General features: G+C 51.7%; 3 protein-coding genes across 41 annotated transcripts in view; 1 reads left to right on the top strand and 2 right to left on the bottom strand.

The window, feature by feature from the left end:
- Nucleotides 1–45: 45 nt before the first annotated feature.
- On the bottom strand, nt 46–7017 carry Ndufa13 (NADH:ubiquinone oxidoreductase subunit A13). The gene is made up of 4 exons (NM_001277222.2): nt 6909–7017; nt 1115–1193; nt 384–455; nt 46–296 (listed from the first exon to the last, which is right to left on the bottom strand). Exons 1-4 carry the CDS (start codon nt 7000–7002, stop codon nt 107–109), a joined length of 435 nt encoding a protein of 144 aa, NP_001264151.1. The 5' UTR covers nt 7003–7017; the 3' UTR covers nt 46–106.
- A 132-nt stretch (nt 7018–7149) lies between these two features.
- Tssk6 (testis-specific serine kinase 6) lies at nt 7150–13666 on the top strand. 6 transcript variants are annotated; one of them, XM_087587795.1, is made up of 4 exons: nt 7150–8893; nt 9201–9321; nt 11067–11223; nt 13357–13666. In XM_087587795.1, exon 1 carries the CDS (start codon nt 7718–7720, stop codon nt 8537–8539), a length of 822 nt encoding a protein of 273 aa, XP_087443921.1. In that variant the 5' UTR covers nt 7150–7717; the 3' UTR covers nt 8540–8893; nt 9201–9321; nt 11067–11223; nt 13357–13666. The 6 variants fall into 6 exon arrangements, with proteins under 6 accessions (XP_087443921.1, XP_087443922.1, XP_087443919.1 ...); XM_087587796.1 differs by having other exon boundaries at nt 11067–11255; XM_087587793.1 differs by lacking the exons at nt 11067–11223; nt 13357–13666 and adding an exon at nt 9468–10878.
- A 1284-nt stretch (nt 13667–14950) lies between these two features.
- The window catches only part of Gatad2a (GATA zinc finger domain containing 2A), a 95944-nt gene continuing 85452 nt past the window's right edge, over nt 14951–25442 (bottom strand). For 5 of the 34 annotated variants that reach the window (NM_001436776.1, NM_001436775.1, XM_087587773.1 and 2 more), the window contains 10 exons: nt 24290–24422; nt 24055–24186; nt 23780–23869; nt 22495–22635; nt 22233–22400; nt 20557–20836; nt 18688–18989; nt 17957–18031; nt 17467–17659; nt 14951–16269 (listed from right to left, as the gene is read on the bottom strand). In NM_001436776.1, the coding sequence (NP_001423705.1) occupies nt 16139–16269; nt 17467–17659; nt 17957–18031; nt 18688–18989; nt 20557–20836; nt 22233–22400; nt 22495–22635; nt 23780–23869; nt 24055–24186; nt 24290–24422 (1645 nt within the window). In that variant the 3' untranslated portion in view covers nt 14951–16138. The remainder of the gene's footprint in view (nt 16270–17466; nt 17660–17956; nt 18032–18687; nt 18990–20556; nt 20837–22232; nt 22401–22494; nt 22636–23779; nt 23870–24054; nt 24187–24289; nt 24423–25442) is intronic. The other 29 variants (NM_001436777.1, NM_001436778.1, XM_087587777.1 and 26 more) reach the window with 7 other exon arrangements.

Raw genomic sequence — 25442 nt, 5'->3', positions numbered from 1 at the left:
CTGGGCACCAGGCCCAGAGTATAGGGATCTGCAATAGAGTCACTATAGAGTCGCAAGAGTCAACAGTTTATTTGACTATTCTTTATTATGCACGTCGGCTCAGGCCCTAAGTGTACCCGGTGAAGCCGAAGTTGGCGTTCTCCATCTCCTCCTTGGTGCGTAACCCATAAAGCTCGCCGATGAGGGGTGGCACCCATCGTGTGGTATGGAACATAGACTCCCCCACCTTCCAGTTGGGCACATCTTTCATGATGATAGCCTCCTCCTCCAGGTTCTCCCGAAGAATCTGCAGGGTCCTGTGGTCACAGGGCATGGCTGAGCTCAAGGCAACGTCTGCCCCTTCCCAGCCAGACGGCGCCACTGGACCTCCCACCCCAGCCTACCTGCGGTCCTTCTCTGCCTGGAGGAGTGGCATGAGGGCGATCCTGGCCTCCAAGTCCTCGATCAGCAGGCGCCTGGAAAACCAATACCCAGTGTGTCAGACGTGACTGCTGGGGAGTGTGGGACACAGACAACACTGGGCCACAGGGTGCTGGTGGGGAAGGGGAGGGAGGGGTCACCATGGGCCACCTGAGTTGGGACAGGAGGGCAAGCTAGGGCACAGCTGGCACAGGCTACAGCAGCCACAAAACTGTTGGCTTCACACTTCCCTTTCAAATAAACATTTTTTTAAAATCCTAAATATAGCCCTGCTTGATGCTTTGGATGGAGGGGAGAAGCACCAGGCTCTGGGCCTTACAAAACCAATTCCCTTTGTTCTCAAAATAGCAGGGTGCTAGGCCTGCTGGCCTTCTTCCACAGTTCCTATTATCCCCACAGGGAGTCGGGAACCTCTCAACTTCAGGGGCTGAGGAAACAGAACCCAGTGATACAGCCTAGGAAGAGGATTCTTTCCAGTGACACTTTTCATCTATGACCCTCAAGGTCTTGGGTTCTCTTGTACCTGCCTCTGCTGGTTACCACCCACGGAGCAACTATGAAGCCCAAATCTAACAGCTGAGGACCTGGTCACCGCTCTTTGCTTCAGCTGGGAAGAAGGGACTGGATACACATTTCTCCCTGTACAGCCAAGGACACCCTCATCCTCACAGAGACCCAGTGGTGAGCAGCCTACCTACGCTCCCGGTTCCACCTCATTATTCTCCAGTAGCCAAAGATCAAGGCCCCGATGCCCAAAGCAAACATGCTGTATCCTGTAAGAGAAACAAGAACCCCCTCTCAGGATGGTGACCTCCTGGACCCCATTCAGTAACACTGGGCAGTTGTACCCAGTGAATCTGCTGGCTCTGCCTTCTACGCCCTCCACAGGTAGACTGTCCTTAGCCATTTCCCCAGAACAGTCTGTCTCTTCTGCTGCTAGTCTGGCCTGCCACACTTTCTGAAGGACACAGGAGAGCCCCAGAGTCTAGGGCTCCATATTAGACATTTGCATTACAATTCATAACAGTAGCAGAATTAGTTATGAAGTAGCAACAGGATAGTTTTATACTGGGGAGGGAGTCACACATGAGGAACTGTATCAAAAGGGTTGCATTAGGGGGTTGGGGATTTAGCTCAGTGGTAGAGCGCTTGCCTAGCAAGTGCAAGGCCCTGGGTTCATTCCCCAGCTCCAAAGGAAAAAAAAAACAAAAACAAAAAACAAACAAAAAAACATTGCTTTATAAGGAAGAGGCTGGAAGTGCCCTGGGGTGCCACACAGCCTGCTCCTGACTCCAGGAGTGGTGTAGGCATTGCAGGTTCAGCGGGGTAGACCACCTGCCCTGCTTCCAGGGGAGACAAGGGCCACCATAAATAATTACTGAAGACCAGCAGGGGCAGTGCCAATCCTGACTGGCAGGACAAGCCCCAGGGGTCACCTACCAGTGACTACAGATGGTATGGAGGCTGGGCCACAGGGGGGTAGGTCAGGCTCTGGGGTGCAGCCTGAGTGTCCCTGGATCTCAGCAAGCCTCTAAGGGCTGCCTGGATCCTAGGCTAGGCTAGGAGTTAAACATTTCTCTCCAAGCCAGTTCAAACCTTAGGGCTGTGTTCCAGGCTGAGAGGTACAAGCTCTCTGGGGAAGCCCCAGGTGTTCTCTGGCCAGCTGACCGTGGTACAGAGGCAGCACTGCACCCTCATTTTCAACAGCTAAGAGACTCAGCCCTAGACTATGGCTTGAACAGAAGAACAGGCCCTGGTGGGGAGCTCTGGTCCTTACACGTGGGCACCCAAGTGTTGTCCTGGCTATATCTAGAGTGAGAAGCCTGGGACAAGAGTCACATGCCAATGCCCAGCCCTTTTCTGCACCTGGGTGGCTACAGAGATCGCTGGGGTGGGCTGCATTTCAGGAGGTGCATGGAGGTTGGAGGGCTGGGGTGTGTAGGGGTAGAAGTCACATCCTTCACTTCGGCCCCCTACTGTCACCCTGTGTCATTCTTTGCTGAATCGGTAAGTTTGTGAATGGATGCAGTGTTCCCCCACACTGTGTGCAGACCCAACACAATCACCATCGGAACCAGGACCTTTTCCCCTTATAGAAACCCACAGGCAGGTCATGAAACTCACGTGGAAGACAGGGAGGTGTTGGCTGCCTTCAGGAGCAAAGTTTTAGGATTCGAATGCAACAACCTCAAACAGCCAAACAGCTGTGTATGCAGAAAGACATGCTGGCACGGGGACAGTCATGTTTGCTAGGAGGACAGAACCAGGCGTTCACAATCCACAAATAAACCCTCACATTTTACGGCCAATTGGCTTTGTACAAAGAGTCTCAATAATTTAATGGGGAACAGAAGTCTTCTTAGCCCAAGACCACTGGCAGCATGAGATGCACAGAGCCCCTGGTCTCCTGGAGCTGGCTCCGCTGTATGTGCTCGCCTGCCTCACAAGCTGACCTCCTGGTTCCCTCCCTTATCAATAGTTCAAGGTCATCCTTAGTTTGGGGCCACCTTAGGCTCTCCATGGGACCTGTTTCAAAAAAAAAAAAAAAAAAAAAAAGAGAGAAAGAAAGAGAAAAAAGAAAGAAAACAGTAGGCTGGGAGTAATACAGGAAGGCTTGAGAGGCAAAGGCAGGTGAACCATCAGGAGTTCACCTGCATAAAGGTCTAGACCAGCGCTCCTATAATCCAAGTGCTCAGGAGGGAGGCATGAGAACCACAGTTTGAGGCTTCCCTAGTGTACTCCACGTTCCAGCCCAGCCATGGATACATGCTCTGGTTCAAACAGAGGAGATGTGCAGATCACAGCCCTGACTCAACTCACATGATAGATATATAAATGTATCTAGGAGAACACAAGCCCAAATTCCTTAAATAAGAGGACCAGTCCTGTTGTAAATGACACCATTAGCTCAACAGGTCATAGGGAATGACAATATTTGCAGGGATGACACAGGATCCAAGATACAGACTCAAGTCACCCATAATGAAAATCACATAAGCTGCCCGGTGCAGTGGCTCAACACCTTTAACGCCAGCACTCAGGAGGCAGAGGCAGGGGAATCTGAGTTCAAGGCCTACCTGGGCTACAAGGTAAGTTCCTGCCCAGCCAGAGCTACACAGTAAGATGGTTTCAAAACTCCAAAATAACAACAATGAAAGGTCTGCGTGGGGTGCTGAAGCTGTGAACGGAAGCCATGTCCAGCTACAGAGGAAGGGAGGTGCACAAGACACACCAGTCTGAAGCCAGTCTGGGGTCTGCACACAGGGAGGCTCCTCTTGGCTTCCCCAGGCTATAGCAGTTCCCAGCAACCAGAACCAGAAGCAGAGCCACAGGCAGGGATGCTGACACAATGAGTCCCACTGGCTAGTTTGTGCACCAGGCTGGAGTGCAGCTGAAAGCCACCCTGAAGAAACACTGCAATGCCTACATCCACACAGCCAGCTGGGTCTGCAGTGGGTAGTATCCTATCTGCCATGGCCAGCCAGGACTGTGGTGGTCTGCATCCACAACCCCAACTCCAGGGAACCTGACGAGTTCTTCTGGCCTCCCTGAGCACCTGCATTCACGTGCACATAGACACTTCACTCTTACCCAGGTATGGTGGTGCGCGTCTTCAATCCCAGCACTTGGGAGACAGAGACAGGTACATCTCTGTGAGTCTGAGGCCAGCCTGGTCTACATGGAGTTTCAGGCCAGCCACGGCTATATAGTGAGACCTTGTCTCTAAATAAATAAAAATTTCAAAACAAAGACACCTGAGTGTCTCAAAACAACAAAACAAACAAAAAAGGTGCAGGGCACCAACGCCCAGGGCAGCAGTGTCAAGAACTGGAGAGGAGGGAGAAGGAACACTGTGACTTCAGAACAAAAGGAAGGGCCAGGCACATGGCTGAAGCTGTAGCCGGCTTCCTAACAGGCATGAACCCTGGGATCCATAGCCAGCAGCGCAGAAACCAGGCTTAGTGACACACTAAATGTCATCCAGCATTCACGAGGCAGAAGCAGAAGGATCAGAAGCTCTGGGTCATCCTCATTTACACAGAGAATTCAAGAGCTACAATGAAAGCTTGTTTCTAAATAAATGTGGGAATACAAACATTTAAAAACAAATGATGCACACCTTAGATCCCAGCAAGCAGGAGGCAAAGGCAGGTGGAGCTCTGAGGCTGGTGCCCAGCCTGGTCCTACAGAATGAGTTCCAGGACAGCCAGGACTATACAGAGAGACCCTATCTCACAGAAACCAATAAACAAACAAATAAATAAATAAGCCACCCTGACTTGGGGCCACCAGCTTAGTCTAAGTGCAGGCCTGAGAGGGTCACAGGCCTGTGTGTAACACTTCAGAAAAAGACAGAAAGAAGGCTGGCAAGATGGCTCAGCTGGTAAACACTTGTGCTGCAGAATAGAACCCACAGAAAGATAAAAGAAAACTGACTTTGCAAAGCTGTCCTCTGACCTCTACATTTCCATACTCCCCACAGATATTTAGTAATAAATACTAAAAAACAGAAAGGGGAAAAAAAAAAAAAAAAAAAAAGAAGCCAGGCAGTGGTGGCACACGCCTTTAATCCAGAGTTCCAGAATAGCCGGGGCCCTCTGCAGAAGAGGGAGCACTTGCTCTTGCAGAGGGTGCTAAGTTCAGTCTGCAGCACCTACATGGCTCGAGTGACTTCAGTTCCAGGGGATCTGATGACCTCCTGTGGTTTGCACAGGTACCGGGCATGCATGCAGTGTACATGCACAGATGTAAGCACTCAGAAACATGCAGGACTTAAATGTTGAAGGAAGAACGAAGACAGAGGCTGGCACGATGGGTAAAAGGGCTTGCTGCTAACCTGAGAACCTGAATTCAATCCCTAAGTCCCACGCGGTAGAAGGAAGCACATTCCTCAAGTTGTCCTCAACCCTTTATGTGCAAAAAGGCACTGCACACCTGGTCTCATTCACACACAAAATATAATAAAAATGAAAAAAGACAGGGGAGAGACAAGCAGACCCAGGATATGCCTCACAGCCAGAACAGGTGAGGCTCTGGGACAAGGGACAGAGGTTCATATTTTACATATCAAAGCCGACTGACTTGGCCTCCAGGTTCCCCCAGCATCCCTCAGTGTGTACCTGGCACACCCAGTCCCCAACCCTGAACTATCGAGCCCAGGGGCTGGGTTGCCTTTCCCCCAGAGGTTCCTCTCTCTAGAATACAGAAGCACTCTTCACATGGTCCACCTAGGCTAGCCTTTAACTCAGTGAACCCATCCTTGCTTCCCATGTCTGGGATCTAAGGTGAGCCGTCACATAGGACCTGAAGTCTTGTTTTCTTAGTTGAGGCAGTTTGCATGATATGCATAGTAAAGTCTGATGAATAAATTCCAAAAATCTAAATTCGTAGAAGGTAGAATTAGCGCACTCAGGTCCTTTGGAAGAGCATCAAGTGCCCTTAACCACTGAGCCATCTCTCAGTTACTGAGTCCATTTTTTCCTTTTTTTCCTAGGGTGAGATGGCATCATGTAGTTCAGGTTGATCCACGTAGCCCAGGATGATCCTAAACCATCGATCCCCACTGTTTCAGCATCCAAAATGCTGAGATGATGGGTGTGCATCACCAAGTCCTGTTTATGCAGTGCTGGGGGTTTGACCTAGGGTTTTGAAATGCTAGGCAGGCACTCTAATTGGGCCCCAGTCTCTAACTACTGTATTTCTGTAACTCTGAGCATTGAGAGTGGGGACCTTAACTCTCTTCATATTCTTTTCCTATTGAAGTCGATAATAAAATTGTAAATGTTACTTAAAATACCTTTAAGAAAACTTAAAAACACAGCCTAGTATGGTGGGCACATGCCTGTCATCCTGGCACTATGAAGGCAGAGAGCTGGGGTGAAGGCTGGCCTGGGCTCCATAAAACTCTGTAGGGGCGGGCAGAAAATGTCCGAAGAGGAACCAGCCCTAGGGAGGCTAGAATTTAAGACTAGCCTGGCTTCTATGCTACGTTATAATCAACACACATCCTGCCTCGGGTGGGTCTGTCTGTCATCCCAGCAATCCATTGGCAGATGCGGGATTGCCACGAGTTTGAGGCCAGCCTGGGCTATATAGTAAGTCCCTATCTGCAAAATCTAAAAAAAAAAAAATTTTTTTTTAAAGTATAACGGTGCATACCTATCAGCGTAGCTTTCGAAAGTGAAGGCAAGAGATCAGGAGTTCTAGGTCATCCTCTGCTACAGAGTTTGAGACCAGCCTAAAACAAACAAAAACGCCTAATTCCGGGTTAGCGCTTCTCGCAGGCTTAGTTTCCCAGCCCGTGGAAGCCAATTAGAAAACAGGGGACGTGAACAGTCAGGCTTCTGGGAAGCTGCACTAGAGAACCAAGACTCAAACTCTGCCTCCCCTCACATCGTGAGCTCTGAAGCCCGCAGGCTCCCCTCTCTCGCCTAACCGCATAAAAGAAGCCTGGTCTGCGACGAACAGGTCGACACCTAGACACTGACCCGACAGTCCCCGGCGGGGCAGGTTCCGCTTGTAGTCGATGGGGCCGTAGCCCCCTGGTGGGGGCATGTCCTGCTTCACCTTCGACGCCGCCATACTTTCAGGATCCGCGACTTCCGGTGGCCAGCGGAAGTGAGGCTACTCGCGACCGCCATTTTGAGTGTGGCGGAAGTTCCGTCACTCGGGAGGTTCTCCCACAATTCTGAAGCGTTCCGCTAGCCTTTTGCGGTCCGGAAGTCAGTCATTCCTCGCTCTGGCCCTAGACGGGTGTAACTGTGGTTGGCGTCTAGAGCTCTCTTGGGCGCCTGTTCCTTGCACTAAAACCCTTGGAGTTCACCTACTCTCATTCGTGAGCCATGGTGGTCAGGCTCGAGGTTTGCAGATTGCCCCTTTACACCCCCACCTCCAAGGGCCAAGGCAACAGGCTGGTTACCACCCAGCTGAGCACCATCACTTCAGGGAAGGACTTAGCCTGTTCCACATTAGTGGTCAGTCCCCTCGCCAGTGGCCTCTCATGAGGAACTGACCATTCAGGGCGATTGAGTCACAAAGCCTAGGAAGGGTTTAGGGAGCCCGCGGGGCGGGGGAGGGAGGGCCCCCACCCCAAAGCCGAGTGACGCCCGCAGTCACTTCACAAGGCAGAAATTGTTACCCGGGCAATAAAAGTCATCGCGGCTGTAGGGCCTTGGGAGTGGGCACATGGGGGCACGGGGGTGCAGGTGCCAAGCACCATGGGTTAGGCCCGAGATTGGAGTCCGGCCGCCCCCCGACAGCAGCCGCCTCCTGCTCCCCGCGCGCCCCGGGCGCCACCATGTCGGGCGACAAACTCCTGAGCGAACTTGGCTATAAGCTGGGCCGCACGATAGGTGAGGGCAGCTACTCCAAGGTGAAGGTGGCCACCTCCAAGAAGTATAAAGGGACGGTGGCCATCAAAGTGGTGGACCGCCGGCGAGCGCCTCCGGACTTCGTCAACAAGTTCCTGCCTCGAGAGCTGTCCATCCTGCGGGGAGTACGGCACCCGCACATCGTACACGTCTTCGAATTCATCGAAGTGTGCAACGGGAAGCTGTACATCGTGATGGAGGCAGCAGCCACCGACCTGTTGCAGGCAGTGCAGCGTAACGGGCGCATCCCGGGGTCGCAAGCGCGCGAACTCTTCTCGCAGATCGCAGGCGCTGTGCGCTACCTGCACGACCACCACCTAGTGCACCGCGACCTCAAGTGCGAAAACGTGCTGCTAAGTCCTGACGAGCGCCGCGTCAAGCTCACGGATTTCGGTTTCGGCCGTCAGGCGCACGGCTACCCAGACCTGAGCACTACCTACTGCGGCTCGGCCGCGTATGCGTCACCTGAGGTGCTCCTGGGCATCCCCTACGACCCCAAGAAATACGACGTGTGGAGCCTGGGCGTTGTGCTCTACGTCATGGTCACCGGGTGTATGCCCTTCGACGACTCGGACATTGCTGGTCTACCCCGGCGCCAGAAGCGCGGCGTGCTCTACCCTGACGGCCTCGAACTGTCGGAACGATGCAAGTCTTTGATCGCCGAGCTGCTACAGTTCAGCCCGTCCGCCCGGCCCTCAGCGGGCCAGGTGGCGCGCAATGGCTGGCTGCGGGCCGGGGACTCCGGCTAGGAGCCGGGGTTCTCGCTGTTCCCGCCGCACCAGGCACAGAGCCAGGGCGGCGCACGCGCGAAGGGCGAGCTTCGGGAAACCCGCGAAATCGCCGCGCGCCACTGCGCACGCGCCCTGTCCCTTCCCCTTCCCCCACGGCGGCGGCCCGCTGAGGCCGGCTGTTGGGTTCTGATTCCTCCTACACAACCCGATTGCTGGAGAGCGCATGCGCATCCTCGATTTCTGGTGAGAAGGCCCCGGGAGGGGCGCAAAGAGAAGAGAGAGAAGCATTGCGCCTGCGCGGAATGAGCTGTTGCGCGGTGGGTTACCGCGGTGCAGAGAAACTGCGGATCAGCCGTGCACGCCAAGTTCCAGGTTGGAACCTGCAATAAATTCGCTCTTCCTCGCAAATGGCTTTAGCGGTAGAACCTAGTCACTGAGCAGGGGCTGGGGAGCTTTCGGCACTTTAGAGAAAGGCACGTATGTGGAAATTCTAGCTTTAGACCTAAAAATCTCCGGGAGTGGGGAAATTCAAACCCTGATCCTACATGTCCCCAATCCGGACAAATTTCTAAAAGTTCTATAGTCGTTCCCCGGGATGTGATGACGCTTGAATTGGGACCAGCGCGACTGCCTGTTGGCTGGAACAGCATTTACAGCTGTGGGAACTGTACCCACACAGGTGTCCAGTTGTGCAGAGACAGCTGTGGTTTGTACTCCGGTCTCTTGAAGCTGGGAGTTCTGAGTGATGGTACTTTTCTCCATAGGACGAGATTACAGGGAAATAACAGACCCAGCTACTGGTAATCTGCTTTGTTGTTGGTGGTGGTGGTAGTGGTGGTGGTGATTTTGTATCTTAATGTTAGATCGAGGCGTGGCTACTCCAGACATCGCACTATGCAACCTAGGATGGCTTGGAACTTGGATTCTCCTGCCTCTACTTCCCAAGGTGTGCAGCCCCATTCTGCGTATCTTGAGACTTCGAGAAGAGGCTTCAACCATCTTTGCCTTCAACAAGGAAGCAAGTGCAATACCAAGTAAAAGAAGAACCGAGATGTGGAGATAGGTGTTAAGTTGTAACTGAGGAACACCCGTGGGCGGTGGTATCCAGGGACAGACTAAGGCTGTTTGGGGCTGGGCCCAAACCATTTAAAAGGACACACAACAGAGTGACGCTGGTGACGTTCCTGAGGCTGGAATAGGAAAGGAATGAGAAAATGGAGGGAGCTAACGTACTCTAAAGGGGATCCTGAAGAGTGAAGAGGCAGATGGGAGTCTTGCCTCTGATTTTACAGGGGTTTGGTGACAATGGCTGTCTGGAAAACATGTATGAGGCCCACATAGTCTGAGGGGCTGCCTGGTCGAGGGTCTTACTGGGCTCAGCCCCAGATCCCCTCTCCTCCACAGGTTTCTGGTGCCCTGGAAGTCGAATGTGAAACTGTTTCCTCATGCTGGGCCCTTACTGCCTTATTGGCAGATGGGGAAACTGAGGCTATAAGAGGGGAGGGGTCGGGGTTGGGGATTTAGCTCAGTGGAGAGCGCAAGGCCCTGGGTTCGGTCCCCAGCTCCGGAAAAAAAAGAAAAGAAAAAAAAGGGGGGGGAGGGGTCTAAACTCCAGGGCTAGAGAGAGACACTCACCCCCCAACACACACACACACACACACACACACACACACACACACACACACACACACACAGTGGACAGAAGGAACCAATTGATATGGGCTGTATATTTGTCCTCAGCACCTGAAAAACAGGGCAAAGACACCATCCTTGGGGTTTGGAGAAGAGTGTGGCTTAGTTAGACTCAGGGTCTATATTGTCTTATGAGATTCCAGCACACTTTGCTCAGAATGAATTCTTATTTTCACACTAGTTGAGTTCACCACCCACTTCCCATTTCCCTTCTCTCTAGTGTTGGGGGTGGAATCTAGAATCTTACTGTCACTAAAGAGATGATCTCTGAGCAAGCCCCAGCCGCTCACTGGGGCTTTCCAGGCATGGACTGTACCACTAAGCCACAGCCCCAGATTTGTTTTTGAGACAGGGTTTTGCTATGTAGGCATGGCCAGCCTGGGCTACTCACTGTGTAATCCAAATAGAAAAATGGAGCAATCCTCTTGCCTCTGCCTCTTGGGCAGTGAGATTCCAAGCATGCACCAAGACCAGCTACCCATTTTTCTTGTTTATCTGTCTATGGGCTTTTGTTTTGTTGTCAGTTGGTTGGTTGGTTTTGTTTTTAAGGCTATATAGCTCTGGCTATCCTGGGACCCTCTATGTAGACCAGGCTGGCTCCAAACTCCGAGACCCACCTGCTTCTGCCTCCTGAGTGTTAAGGATTAAAAGTGAACACCACTGTGCTTGGATTCTCCCCACCCCCTCCTTTTTCTTTTTTTTTTTTTTGCTGATCTAGGTGTCAGCTGACAGTCTTTATCCCCCCACCCCCACCCCAATGCACATTGTGATGTTCAGTTTAGAGGTATCAGGTCATAGTGAACAGAACTAACGATTCCTGTTTCTCAGCTTAAAACACTGCTTAAACCCATAGCTTACAGTTGGCCTGCGGACACCTGGGGACACTGAGACAGTGCCTGACTCACAAGGGCAGAACCCTGGAGAAATGCTCAGAAATGCTGGGTCCTGGGCATCAGTGTGGATGCATCATGGATCAGGAAAAACCTCCACTGGCTCTGTGTCTTGCAGAGGTGAGGAAGAGCCAGCAAGCCAGGGTTACACGGTAATACACTGTTTCAAGAGCAGGATTAACATGTGTGCAGGGTGTGTGTGTGTGTGTGTGTGTGTGTGTGTGTGTGTGTGTGTGTGTGTGCACGCATGCCTGTGCAGCGAGAGAGGAGAGAGAGAGAGAGAGAGAGAGAGAGAGAGAGAGAGAGAGAGAGAGTGTTAGTTCAGTAAAGAGAACCCTCATTTTTTCCAAAAGACCTGAATTCAGTCCCAACACTTCTGTTGGATAGTTCACAATAGCCTGTAACTGCAGCTCCAGGGAATGTCACCCTCTTTTGGTCCCCACGGGCACCACACACACCTGGTATATACATTTACACAGACACATACCTATGCACACAAATACAAATTAAAATCTTAAAAGGCAGGGGGATTGCTGGGCCTGACATGGCTCAGTAGATAAAAGTACAGAGAAGCTGAGTTCAGTCTTAACACCCACATGGTGGCTCCCAACTGTAACTCCGTTTCTACAGGATCTAACCCTCTCTTTGGGTATCAGGCATACATACAGTACAAAGGCATACATGCAGGAAAAACATCCATACACAAAAAAGTTAAAAGGCTGGGTATGGTCCTCCTAGTAGTGACCCCAAGCAGTGAGGAGTCAGAGGCAGGCAGATACCTAAGTAATAGAGGCTAGCCTGGTCTACATAAAGTTCCATGTTAGCCAGGGCTACACAGTAAGATCCTATTTCTATTTTTTTTTTTTTTTGACCTGGTCTATGTAAGCTTAGCTGGCCTAGAGCTATGTGGACCAGATTAGCCTTGAACACAGAACCACCTGCTTCCTGAGCACTGGGATTAAAGGTGTGCGTCACTACATCTGGCATCAATTTAATAGCTTTTCCAACCAAGCAATGTGGCACTACACACATTTTGGGTGCACCAATAGTCACACCATCTGAGGGGCAGAGGTAGCAGGATGTAATTCCAGGTCAGCCAGACTAAGGAAGGCCCTTGCTGAACAGAACACTCAGTTTCACAGCTCTGAATGGTTTAGAAATCACCAGCTTTGTGCTTTAGTCCCCTGGGTGTTGGGATGACAAACATGAACTATAGCTTGAGCCTCTGACTCCCCGCCCCCTTCTCCCCGACACATCCTGGCGGAGTGTGCTAAGGGTGGCTCAGAGGCATATCCGACACATTGCAGGCAAGATACTCATACACATCTTGTCTTTTGATTGAGATAGTATATGTAGCCCTGTTTTGGAATTCACTTTGTAGACTAGGTTAGCCTTAAACTCACATACTTCTGCTTCCTAAGTGCTAGGTTAAAGGTGGTATACCACCAGGCCAGGCTTAATTTTATTATGTTAGGAGTGTTTTGTTTGCATGTATGTCTGTGTGCTATGCGTGTACAGAGCCTGTGGAGTATCAAACTTCCTGAGACTGGAGTTCCAGATGATTGTGAGCTGCTAATTTGGTGCTAGACTAGAACCTGTGTCCTGTGGAAGAGCAACCAGCACTTAGCCATCTCTAGTCATCAGCTTCTTTAAAGAAAAATATTTCCAATGGTGCTGGATGCCTATCATCCCTGCACTTGGGAGGTAGAAGTCAGTTCACAAGCAACCTGGGCTATATCAGATCCTGCCTCAAAATAAACCCATGTAAAACTGAGCATCTCTGGGGTTGGGGATTTAGCTCAGTGGTAGAGCGCTTGCCTAGGAAGCGCAAGGCCCTGGGTTCGGTCCCCAGCTCCAAAAAAAAAGAACAAAAAAAAAAAAAAAACAAAAACAAAAAAAAAAACAAAACAAAACTGAGCATCTCAAGTGGATGCAGACCTGACTGTGGAATGAGCCCACGGCTGTCTGTGCTGAGAACATTGCAACAGCAAAGCCCCACAGGCCTGAATAGAGGCCTGTGGGACCTCAGATGGGCCGAACTCTTGAGATTCTTACCTGAATCCTCTGCCTGCTGAAGTTAAATATGATGCTACAGAGCTCAGAGTGAAGGGGTGCCATTCTCAAAAGGCATGTGCACCCCACCTTTCACTCTCCCAATGTAAGGGAACTGGAAGCTGGGACAAAACACTGGAGCCCAAGGAAATTAAGGAACAATACAGCTGACATTTGGTTCATTTCTTTATTGTCCTTCAGGTTTCCGACTTCCCCATGACATGGTGGCTACCAATTTCAGCTCATTATTGGAACATCTATTCCATTTGTGGTGGCACACTTTAAAAACATGTATTGTCATAGGTTCAGTCACAATAAATACAAGTAGCAACTGCCCCAACCCCCATACCTTGTACTAGTGTAACTGTTAAACACTGAGGATTATAAAACTGACCACCTTTTGGAAACAGTCCAAGGTCTTCAGGCTGACATCATTCAGAATGATGAGGACCACCCTTCCCCTAAACAGCACTCAGGCTGTGAGACTCTGTAGCATAGAGGTGTGTTACAGCCAGTACTTAAAACCCTTACTACTGCCTAGGGCAAGCTTCAGCTTTCCCTGAGGTGGTGGGGAGGAGGGGAGTTAGGTCGGGAGTCTGCCCATAAGACCAACATCCCAACAACCCTAGGTCACACATCTGGCAAAAGCTTGGTTCCTGATGTTTCCACGTTCTGGACACCAAGCACCTAGGGGTGGTTAAACAGACACAGGTGTGTCTTACGCTTGGCTCCTTCAAACCTGTCCCCGAAATGAGTGGAGGAAATGGGGTTGCCTGTGACCTTGCTGACGAGAGCCACTGATATTTGTGATTGCCTTTGGGAAATCAATGAAGTAGGAACCATCACCTCCATCTTCACCTCCCCAGGGATAGACAGGAAAGTTACAAGCCAGGTGTGGAGGTGCAAGCCATTAATCCCAGCACTCAGGAAGCAGAGGCCAGTCTACCTCTAGGGAGTTTCAAGAAGCCCAGGACACAGACCACTCAGGGTAGGGACTACAGCCAGTTTCAGTGGGGGTGGCAGCTTTCTACCCTAAATACCTGGTCCTCCCGGCCCAGTCCCCAGACTGATCATCTTGAGGGCTTGCTGCTTAGGCCAGTGTGGCACAGAGGAATGGGCAGCACTTTCAAGTAAGCTAAGGCACCTCACTCCAGCCCTCCTCAGAGACCTTCACCACAGCCTGTTATCCTGTTTAGTGTGACCCACAGCCAGAGGTCTGTCCTTTGTGAGGTGCACAAACTTGACCCACGGAATGTTAGATGACAGGTGGATGTCGTGATGGGGAGAAGTCATTAGACTTGGGAAACTGAGGGGTAGGGAGGTCACAAATGCACCAGGACAATAGAGCTCTCAGACCATCAACTCAAGGGGAGGTCTGCATCCAGTTCTAGGTGACTTGGTCTCATCAGTGACTGCACAGGAGTGAGGACTTCTGGCTGAGGGAAGCCACCCAGTGTTGCTGTTCCACAGAGCCAGAAGGCTTTAGCCTAAATTGCTGACCAGAGGCTCAGCCACTCAGGAAGTGTAGATAACAGGAACTAACTTGCCAGGCACAAAAATACTCAAGGACTGAAGAAATGCTTGCATATATTTTCATTTTTTTTTTTTTTTGGTGTAAAAACAACCCCCCTTAAAAAGTCAACTTCTGTTAATTCCCCCAAATCCACCCTGGGAAGTGACACACTTCAAAAGTACTGAGCAACTTGGGTATCACACAACAAAAGGGTCTTCCAAAAACTCAGAACGCCCACATGTCCAAATGATTTCTAAAGATGGAGGATTTCCACACAAGTGATCACGGAGTTAAATGAGCCTTTATTAGGAGGAGGCAGGGGCATGTCTGCAGAGGGCGATGGTCTGCAGAACAAGGGTTTAAATTAAAGTCCCTAACTGTATTGTGTCAAGGGAAACCAGGGCTGGATGGGGAAACGACGGCGACCAATCACATGAGCAGAAGGCCGCACCGTGCGTGCTGGACACAGAGCTGCTTCTGCCTTTCACCATGGAACCCATTGTTAAGAGTGGAGGGAGAAGGAAACAAAACAGAACAAAAGTAGACTCAGCCCTTTCAGACATCCCTGTGGCTAAGAGGGAGTAAGCCCTGCTGACTCCAGACCTAAGGGTTCTGGCTGGGCCCTACTTGGATGCCTCTTGGCAGGCATGGGCATCTTGAGATTGTGTCCATCAAAATGAAGAGAAAAAGGATAGAAATTTTTAATAAAATAAACCACGAAAAGTAACCCAGCAGCCTCCCAGCCAGCAGTCAGCTCTGACTCCAGCATGGCGGACCCCAGCATCCCTCTGGAGCCTCTGGATGTCAGACAGATCTGGGCTGCGGTTCATTCTGCTAAGTGTGGAAGCCAGGGACTGCAGTGAGCAGCAACAAACACGACCAGAGCCAGGGTGGCACCTGCCATCTCTGCTGCTGCCACTCTGAGCATCCTCTGGGGTAGAGCCTGCCAGACTGCACTGTGCACAACCATGACCCTGGGTCTATGCAGTTCACTTTAATTCCATCATCATTATGAGGTGATTATAAAAAAAACAAAAACAAAAAACCCAATAAAACCCAAACTTCAACCTATAGATGGCCATGAAGAGGCAGAGACTGGGGAGCTAAGATGGGAAAAGCCAAAAGAAAACGAAATCCCGGCTCAACTTCGGGAGCCCCCGGTGCCAGTCTGGCCCGGGTGTGTCACAGTGTCCAGGGTGAGCTCCCACCCACGCTGGCCAGGCAGAGCTGGCCCCAAGGTCCGAGTTTCTGCTGGTGTCGGGCAAACTAAAGGCAAAAAGGAAGGAGAAGGCCCATAGGGAAGGTCCCTGGTTCTGATCCTGGGCACCATGGTGGTACTCTCCTGGCCACAGCAAGGCAAGAGCCAAGGCCTGAGCTGTCTCAGGCAACTTGCTAGGAGGGTAGTCTGCGTGTCCTAGACCAAGGGCCTCGGGAGAGCAGAGGGCCTGTCCTCGGCTGGGCCGGCTCCCACTATTTCCATGTGGCTGACTGGGGGATGGAGCGTGGAGGAATCATGTCCAGGAGGTACTCTCGCTGTCGGTCCACGGCCGAGGAGCTCTTGTGCACTGCCAAGCTTGGGCTGACGAAGGCAAGCGTCCCACCTGCAACAGAGCAGTGATGGGCAGCGGTGAGCCAGCGAGGTAAGGCCCTGGATACAGCCCAGGCTCAGCTGTCTCAGCACATACCCAGTGGACCCAGGAGCAGGTCATGTCCCTCAGACCTCCACGCTGCCCCCAATCCCAGACTCTACTGAGGTGATCAGTGGTTGGGCTGAGTGCTAAGAGATCGGTAAATTCATACATGGGCTCTTGCATCAATGCACAGAGCTTCATGGAACAGTAGGACTCTGAAGAGAAATTCTCCCTCATGGCTGACAGTATACAAATGTGAGGTGAGGGCACATATGGGCTAACTCCTCTTGAACTCCTCTCTAATTCAACAGCAATTCCTACACTGCCCAGGCTTGTCTCAAACTCTTGGGTTAGAGTGATCCTCCTGCCTCAGCTTCCCGAGTAGCAGGGACAAAAGCTGAGTATCACTGTCTCTGCTCTCCTACTTACAAACTCCAGGTACGTCCAGCTCAGGCAAGCCCACTAGTTCTTGGCTCTGTGTCGTGAACATGCCAGGTGCGCCCAGACCCCTGTGCCACTCCTACCACACTGCCTGCTCAGGCTTTCCCTGGCTTTTGACTCTCGCTGCCAGATACCCATGCCTCCAGCTGTTTTTCCCACAGGCTGCAAGGAACGCTGAGCCCAATACAGTGGGCTACAGGACACTAGAGTTAGGGACCAGGAGCCCCTGCAGGGATCCCTATGCTGAGGATGGCATCACACTGTTCCACGAACACTCAGCACAGCTCACCCTTTCTGGGTTCATGGTTCTTCTCTGGTCTGCACAGAGAGAAGGCCAAGAAGAGATATGGGCCAAGGCTGGAAGCTGGTATCCCTAAGCTCTAGGGCAGGGCAGCAAAGCACCACTAGCTGCTAGAAAGGGTTGAGGTGGGTGGGGTTGGGGGCATGTGAGACAGGCTAAAAGGAAGCCATGAGCCAAGCCCTTCTTTTTTTTTATTTAAAAAAAAAAAAAAAAAAAAAAAAGCCCTTCTACTGGAGTGTCACTTGCCTCAAGATGGGAGCAAGGGGCTGTGCTCTCAGGAGGGGTAGAGGATGCGGACTCTCTGTACTACTTTTGATGCCCTTATTAAGATTAAGGAGGCTGTTGGAAAACTGTGTCAGACTGCATCTCACAAACAAGGAAAGGTGGCCTAGTGGCAATGGGTCCCCATAGAGGCAGAGGTGTACCTGTGCTCAGAGGTGTCTTTTTCCAGTTGGAGGCGGTGCCCTTGCTGGTGCCCACGACTCTCTCGGAATGTCTGCCAGTCCTGCTTACCAGGGCCGTAGCTGAGGCTGCGTTCTGCAGTTTGGGTGACTGGCTGAAAGTGTGCAGAACACCACGAGGTGTTGTGGCTGAACCCCGGGACAGCTGGCTGGAAGTCTACGGAAGTGAAGAAGAACTGGGCTTATGGTGGGCAGGGGTGGGCAGGTTACGAGTAGCCTCTCCTCGTCTGGCTGACCTCTTCCCACCCACTTGGGTCCTTAGAGTCCAAAGTCAAAACGGCCATGTGAGCTACACTAGGGGATAGATAAAGAGGGAAAGGAGGAGCTAGTCAGGGGAGGTCTGTGAAGAGGTGAGAGGAGATCTCGAATGAAAGCGAGTAAGAGCATGAGTACACCCAGAGCTGGTAACTACAGTCGAGTCTGCAGCTGGGCGAGACCCTGGCCGGGTTCTGACCTGTAGTACGGACCCGTTATTCCAGTCACGGGCCTCTCCTGAGCGGAACGCCAACTTACGTCGGGGCTTTATGACCTATACAAATGGGATTGAAAGGTATGTCAGCAAGGTCTGACACTAATCCAAACTAGCTGAGGGTACCCTATTAGACCTGGCCATGGTGACAGTGCCAACACCCGCTGGTTCCAGATACTGCAGGAGAGTGTATGTGTGTTTGTGAGGTACAATGTGTGATCAGACAGAAACCACAAAAAAGGAGCCAGGCACTGGGTATGGTGGTGGAAACCTTAATCCAAGCACTCAAGAGGCAGAGGCACATGGGTCTCTGTGAGTTCTAGGCCAACATGGTCTACATGGTGAGTTCCAGGACAGCTGGAGCTACATGGGGAGACCCTGTGTGAAAAAAGAAAAGGAAGAAAAAGAGGAGGGTGGGTTCAGACCCACTTGGTGTAAGGAGAAGCAGGTTCTGGAGAATGGGTCTCACACCACTCTCCTCCAGCTAGCCAGGGTGCTCCAGCTAGGTTTTCGGCAGTCATTTTACACGGAAGAACTTGCCAGTGCACTGGGGGTGAAAGCTACAAAATCTAAAGAAACTGCAAATTAGTGTTTTGGCTGCCAAATGCCAGCAGTAAGTGCAATTTAGCCTGCAGTTAACCACCAGGCGGGTGGGCGGAAGGGGGCGCCTCCGGAACATCCTGCCATCTAGGGATGGCAAGAGCTTCAGCTCTCACCTGCTTCAGCGAGGGATGTGGAGCTGCGGTCTCAGCCTTGATGCTGGCGGTGCCTACGCCCTGCTGCAGCAGTCGCTGCTCCATCTCCTGCTCTTGTTGTAGCGCCTTCACGAAGGCGGCCTTCAGGCGACTGGTGTGCTCCACTTTTAGTGCCTTCTTTTGGTTGGATGTCATGCAGTTCTCACACATGACAGCTCCACCCTTCTCTCGCCAGCGGCATGTGAAGTCTGTCTTACACTGCACACACATGTAAGGCTCCCGGGATAACACGGCAGCAGCTGAGGTGGCAGAAATCCTGCCCGCTGCAATAGATGGAGTGACTTTGTCAAAGTAACTTCCAAGCAACTTGTCAAGTGACTGAGCAGCAGTCTGAGTGGAAACCTCCCACAGGCACATGGAGGCCACAATGGACAACTTCAGAAAGGCTGTGGCCAAGCATCCCGGGACTCTTTAAAGGTCTAGCTTGGCTTTGCCATGCAACTAACACAGGTGCTAAAGGAATCAGTCACCCTGCAAGGGCCTGTGGGCAAGTGAGTATTCACTCCCTCTTCTTGGGGATATGATACCCAAACCCTGAAGACAAGTAACTTCGTCATCATGTGACTGGCAATAGAACTAGGTCTGGGCCCCAGGAGCAGCTGCATTACGGAGTTGCTGACAGATACTCTGGGCCTCACTGCAGGCCATAGCATGGATGGGGCAGAAGGACAAACGCAGACTGAGGGACTTTGGAGACAGGACTCTGGGGAGGCCCCAAAGCTAAGATACAGCAGTCGCACCAGCTGTCTACAGCCCTGACCGAACCTTTCCTGTGCACATTAACACTGAATAAGGGTATGGACTAGACTGGACCTGCCCTGGGCCAGTGCTTTGGTACAGAGCAACAGGAGAGGAAACCTGACCCCTGTTGACAGGCTGTCAGAGCAAACTGCTGGTATTCCATAGGCAGATACTAGCCTCCTGTTGGGGAGGAAATCCAGAACTTGCATGCAGCCTAGGGCACTTAGTGCTCTTCATGAGAGGGTACCTCTCTCCAGCAGTTCTTTGTTCAATGTCACCTTACTACAGAATGCCAGCACCCAGGCTTCCCAGCAATGCACACCTAGTCTGTCTCTCCTGGCACCCCGAGAGACACAGGTTACTAGCATCACGCCACAGAGTGGGTTGTTCAGCAGTGCTATGCTCCAGGAATGCTGCAGAAAGTTACTGAAGGAAGGAGTATGCAAACCTCAGACTGGGCCACAGTGCCCTAGGCTGCCGGCTAGGTGTGGCCCTAACTTGAGTGTGTGGTGCTGGGGGGTCCTGGAAGTCTGGAGCAGACACTGAACAACCCAGATCAAGGGAGGCAATGGCAGAGATGTGCATGCTCCTACCAACACTTTCCTCTCTGCACTTTGGAGCGAACAGAAGTCCTTCTGTGTGCACTCTGCCCCTCACACCTGTGTGTGAAGCAGCACTAAGGACCACAGTCAAGGGGCCAAGTTTCCCTGGATGTAGTCATGTTCACCTCCTTTTCTGCTCATGGTATCTGACATAGTCACTTGAGGAAGGAGGTGAGTCCAACCACCACTAACTTGCTCTCCAGCTCAACACCAAGATGCTTGGCCTGTGTCTGGGTCACCCACACTCTTTTCCTTCTCTTACTACTTCAACGGGATCCTGCAGATGTCCTATCTGCATCATCCCCAATGACAGTAAAGAAACCTGGCCCAAGCTTTGAAAACCTCTGCCTTCATAACCCATGCTCATGCAAGGGTCAGTTTCCTGCAGCAGATATTCCACCTCACCCCTACCCACACTAGGGACTGACTTCACAGCAGAACTGTGTCTCCCCAGAGGCTGCAGTGCAAGGTGAGGCCATCTACTCACCTTGCGTCTCCAGCAGGTTCTGCACCACTTCCTCCAAGCCGACCAGATAGATGAATTCATTGTTGGCAGCACTGGGCAAGAAGTTCATCTCCGGAGCAGGGGGCTTGGGTGGGGGGATCTCCAGCAGTGTCTTCTCCAACTGCTTGCGCAGCGCTAGCTTGGCAGCAGCCTGCCGGCTAGCTGGGGACTCAGCAGAGGCAACCACAGAAGCCACACTGCTGGGAGTGGAGTTTGCCTGAGCAGAGCCAACTGTTGTCCCCTTCAGTGAGGCTGCCGTAGGCTGTGGAAGACAACCAGGGGAGGCTGAGAGCAGCACCTAAAGCAGGCTCCATCCCAGATGCACACTGGAATCCTTATAGGATTAGAATCGGAGTTGGGTATGGCAGTCCATCCTTTAATCCCAGCTCTAGGAGGCAGAGCTAGAGTTTGAACCTGGGCTATAGTAAGACACTGTCTCAAAAACAAACCTGTGGCCTGTCCCCACATAGATCCATGGCTGCAGGAACAAGGAGATAAGGATAAAGCCAAGCCTAGGACAGGACCAGGCCACTCAGGTTTTGTGCACCCAGCCTGGATGGGAAGCTAGAGTGAGGTCCATACCCAGAGTGCTGCTTCTAGAAGTTCTGAGTGTGCACAGGCCCACAGGGAAACAGTTCCTGTTCCGTCCTCACCACACTAGCTTCACAGCTCCGTTATCTTGTGTCTCCACCCACCCACCACTGCATTCCTGAAACCAAGATTGACCATTTCAGTGGTCTCGTTGTGGGGATTGTCATGATTTCCCTCCAGAAGATACAAAGAGGACTGTACGCTCTTTCCCTGGATGAAGTTACCAAAAGCCCCAAAACACTGCTCTGCAGGGCTCTAGATGCTAAGGCCCCACTTAGCATGGGACCCAGCTCAGATCTCCACTGTGTGACTAGCCAGGACCCTGGCTCTGTCACTAGCAGAGCTCCCTGGTGGCATAGTGAACATAGCAGAGGTGGGACACAGGTGCTGTGAGCTGTTGCTCACTCTCTAGGCCTTTTGTTTCAGCTGGGACACGCCCTTCCAAGGAGGTGCCAGAGATAGTCATTGTGCACTAGAGCTGGACCTAAACACAGGCAAACACCCTTTGTCAGAGCTGTCCAGAATCCAGCCTTGTCTTGTCTAAGGAGGGCTGAGGAGGGCAGGACGTGACAAACAAGGAAGAAAGAACTCGACTCGTCAGCAAAAGGCCTGCAGACTGGGTAATTTCATCTGTCAGACAAAACTCCTAACTCTAGCCCTTTTCTTCCCATCCTGCTACCCAGGGGTGGGGACAGACCCTCCCCGTCTCAGAGGCTCTGTATAGAGGTGGAGGGACACATGGCTAAGAATAGCCAACTGTGCTGTAGGAGAATGTGACATGCTGTCCTCCTAGCCTGCCCAGAGGAGCTGAGCAAGTCAGCAGGAGCTGGGGGAGGTGCTGCAGCAGTGGCTTTTCTGAAGGCTGGCGGGCTTCTGAAGGCTCTGGTGTCCCTCTAGTGGTCTCCCCATCCTAAAGTAGTCCCCACTTTCTCAAAAGCTTCCTAACTGCCAATGGCTAATATGCTTTGTGATTTCCACATCTAGAACTGCACCACCACCCTCAGGGGGTTCAAGGCCCCTCCAGTCCCTGCTCCCACCCCTGCCTCCCACCTAAGTTCTGGCCTCACCTGAGGGATATTGACGAGCAGACTGGTGTTGGGGACATTGGCGACCCGGATGAGTCCCTGCTGGATGATCCTCTGTCCCTGAATCTGCATGCTGGGCACTGAGGCACGGGGGGCCAGGAGGAGGGGTGGTGGCCCCGTGGAGGAATGCTGTCTGATGTTGTGAATCTGCTGGGAGATAGGGCATAAGAAATGCCACTGAGACTAACCAACCTTGGCAGGCCACAGAATGGCTGGGCCCTTGGTCCTGCCCCAGCACACATACCTGACTCACCTGGGCTCCCCTGACAAGTGGTGGCATGACTACTTGAGAGCTGGCCTGTGGTCCCAGTTTGGCAGACACCTGCTGCCCACCTCGGACCAGTGGTGGTGGGATGATGCTGCCGGGTATCCGAGTGGAGGAGGTCTGTCAAAGACACCAAGGCCCGCCCAGGTCTGTATGAGTTTTCCTTTCCCTTAGGAATTCCTTCACCTTCTCAGTGCTGAGATGAGAGGTTTAAGGCAACATCCTAATTTATGTGGTACTTTATGTGGGGATGTTTTTTGAGACAGGGGTTTCTCTGTGTAACAGCTCCAGCTTTTCTGGAACTCTGTAGACCAGGCTGGCTTCAAACTGACAAGAGATCCACTTGCCTCTGCCTCTTGTGTGCTATTAAAGGGGTGAGCATATGGCTTCAACTCAGGGCTTTGTAACATAAGGCAGGTATTCAACCAATGAAGCCACAGCCCTAGGTTGGTTTTTGTTTTAAGCCAATTAACCCAAGATAAACTAAAATGCCTATTTGTTGTATACATTACTATACCAGGAGTCATGGGAGCCCAGAGGAAGGTATTATGAGATTGTGACAGAGTCCCCAGAGTCTGTGGGCAGAGGCCTCAGTAAAAGCCCACCTAAGGGTGCCTGTCCTATTCTAGCCATTCTTTTTTCTTTTTTTCCCCCGGAGCTGAGGATCGAACCCAGGGCCTTGTGCTTGCTAGGCAAGTGCTCTACCACTGAGCTAAAGCCCCAACCCTATTCTAGCCATTCTTTCAGTCTTTTTTTTTTTTTTTTTTTTTAAAGATTTATTTATTTATTTTATGTACAGCATTCTGCCTGCATATGTGACTGCAGGCCAGAAGAGGGCACCAGATCTCATTACAGATGGTTGTGAGCCACCATGTGGTTGCTGGGAATTGAACTCATGACCTCTGAAAGAGCAGTCAGTGCTCTTAACCGCTGAGCCACCTCTCCAGCCCTCTTTCAGTCTTTTTATTTATTTTTTTTGGAGCTGAGTACCGAACCCAGGGCCTTGCGCTCTACCACTGAGCTAAATCCCCAAACCCATTCTTTCAGTCTTACTGAACAATCACCACAGACCAGTCTGAGGCATCGATAGTAGCCTAGTTTAGCGGTGTAACTTGGGGTACATGTGACAGTCTGGTCCTTTAGTCTGTTGAAGCCCCATGCCACCTTACTTGGAAGGAAGTCCATAGGACCAAGGGCTGTGGCTGCTTAGCAGCCTGACTGTAAATAGTGGCTGGCTGGGCAACAAGCAGAAAGGCACACTAACCTGGAGTGATGGCTTGCCAGCAGGAATGTTCTGGGGACCCCGCACGAGTGGGGGAGGGGTGGTCACAGTGCTCCCTGAGGAAGCTGTAGGCTACAAGATAACAGGATGCATCAGCAGGAGTTGGTGTGTGAATAGTCACACGTACACACATACCACCGCCCCCCCCCCTTAAAATTACTTCCTGCTTGCTCCCTTTTTGCCTCAGCACCCTGTGGGTTGGGCCTTTGCCCTGGGTCAGCCTCTCTGAGGCTTTGGAGTAGGCAAGAGCACAGTACCTTCTGGGCAGTGGCTTCCTTCTGTATTTGACTCTGTCGCAGCTTCTTCAACAAGACCAGCTTTGCTTCCTCTAGCCTCAATTCCTCCTTCAGCTGCTTGATCATCCGTTCTCGCTCTTCTGGGCTGCTTTTCTATGAGAACAAAAGCACAAAATTGGGGAAAGCCTCAGCAGAAGCTCTGCAAAGCGCGGTGGTTGTGCTTCTGGGCATGGGCACAGGCTCTGCAAAGGCTCACCAAGAGCGCCTCAGTGCTGGTGTCTTTCAAGGCCACTGTGGTCAGGCCATTCACCCTCGGGCTTGATGGCTGCTCGCTGTCAGAGAGCACAATCACATCAGGCGAGGGAGGTCTCTTCTCAGACTTCATGTCACTGTCAAATGGAGAGAAACAGGTGCTTAGCAGGGTAGAGCCTCAGGCAGGCCAGCCTACCCCAGAGGTGCCCGATCACCCCTGGGAGCCTCCTCTTGCCACCCGCATCATGGATATCATCCCTGGTCATCAGGGCCACCCACACTGGATGGTGCTCCATCTTTGAGTACTCGGGTGCAGCATGGATACTTCAGAAAGTGCTACTTGACCCCAGAGCTCTGTCACAGGTAAACAGAGCTTCAGATCTTGGTCTGTTGTCTCAGCTCCTGAGTGCTGGGTAGATGAACATGTGCACTCAAAAGCCATTCACACTGGGAGCTAACCAATGGGAAGCCCTCCCCTCCCTTAACCTAGTCCCATACAGTCTCCAGAAGACTGAACAGCACAATGGCATACTGTTAACTTTTGCTTTCTACCTCTACGTCATTTGCTGTGCTGTGCCGTCCCTACCCAGGACATACATAGCAAGTGGCTGCAGTGCCTACAAGTTTTCAAACTCAAAGGCCTTTTCCTCACTGACTCCACGCTCCCGTCTGTAGAGCGTGATGGCTCTGTCTTCAACCCTGCACACATACTGACCACTCTTTCCACAGCAGCTAAAGACCAGTCCGTCTCTAAGCTGCTGGCCAACACAGCCTACATCAGTTAACCCACACAGGAGCACCCTAAAATTAGACTTCCCTCTTTGTGAAGGGTGTTAAAGGGCATACACATTTGTTGCTTCTAAATCCTTAAAACCAATCTGCTCTGTTGCAATAAAACAGGAGGGTAGAGGGAGGCATCAAGTCCTAGAAAAAGTACTGTCCACAAAGAGCAAGCTACAAACTGCCCCTGGATGTGTATCCCTGCTAAGTACCCAGCTTGCTTGTGGAAAAGCAGCTCAGAACATGTCCACTAGGTGGCACTAGGACACAGGAGACAGGATAAAATTAGGTGGAAGTCACAGTGCAGATCTGGTTTTGTGGTTTGGGCTAGAGCAGAGTGAGGTGAGTCACTGGGTTGAAGAGACTCTGGGTCCCCA

This window comes from Rattus norvegicus, chromosome 16 (assembly GCF_021556685.1).
Source record: "Rattus norvegicus strain SHRSP/BbbUtx chromosome 16, alternate assembly SHRSP_T2T, whole genome shotgun sequence".
Lineage (NCBI taxonomy): Eukaryota > Metazoa > Chordata > Mammalia > Rodentia > Muridae > Rattus > Rattus norvegicus.
This window is presented reverse-complemented; position numbering and strand designations above follow the sequence as displayed.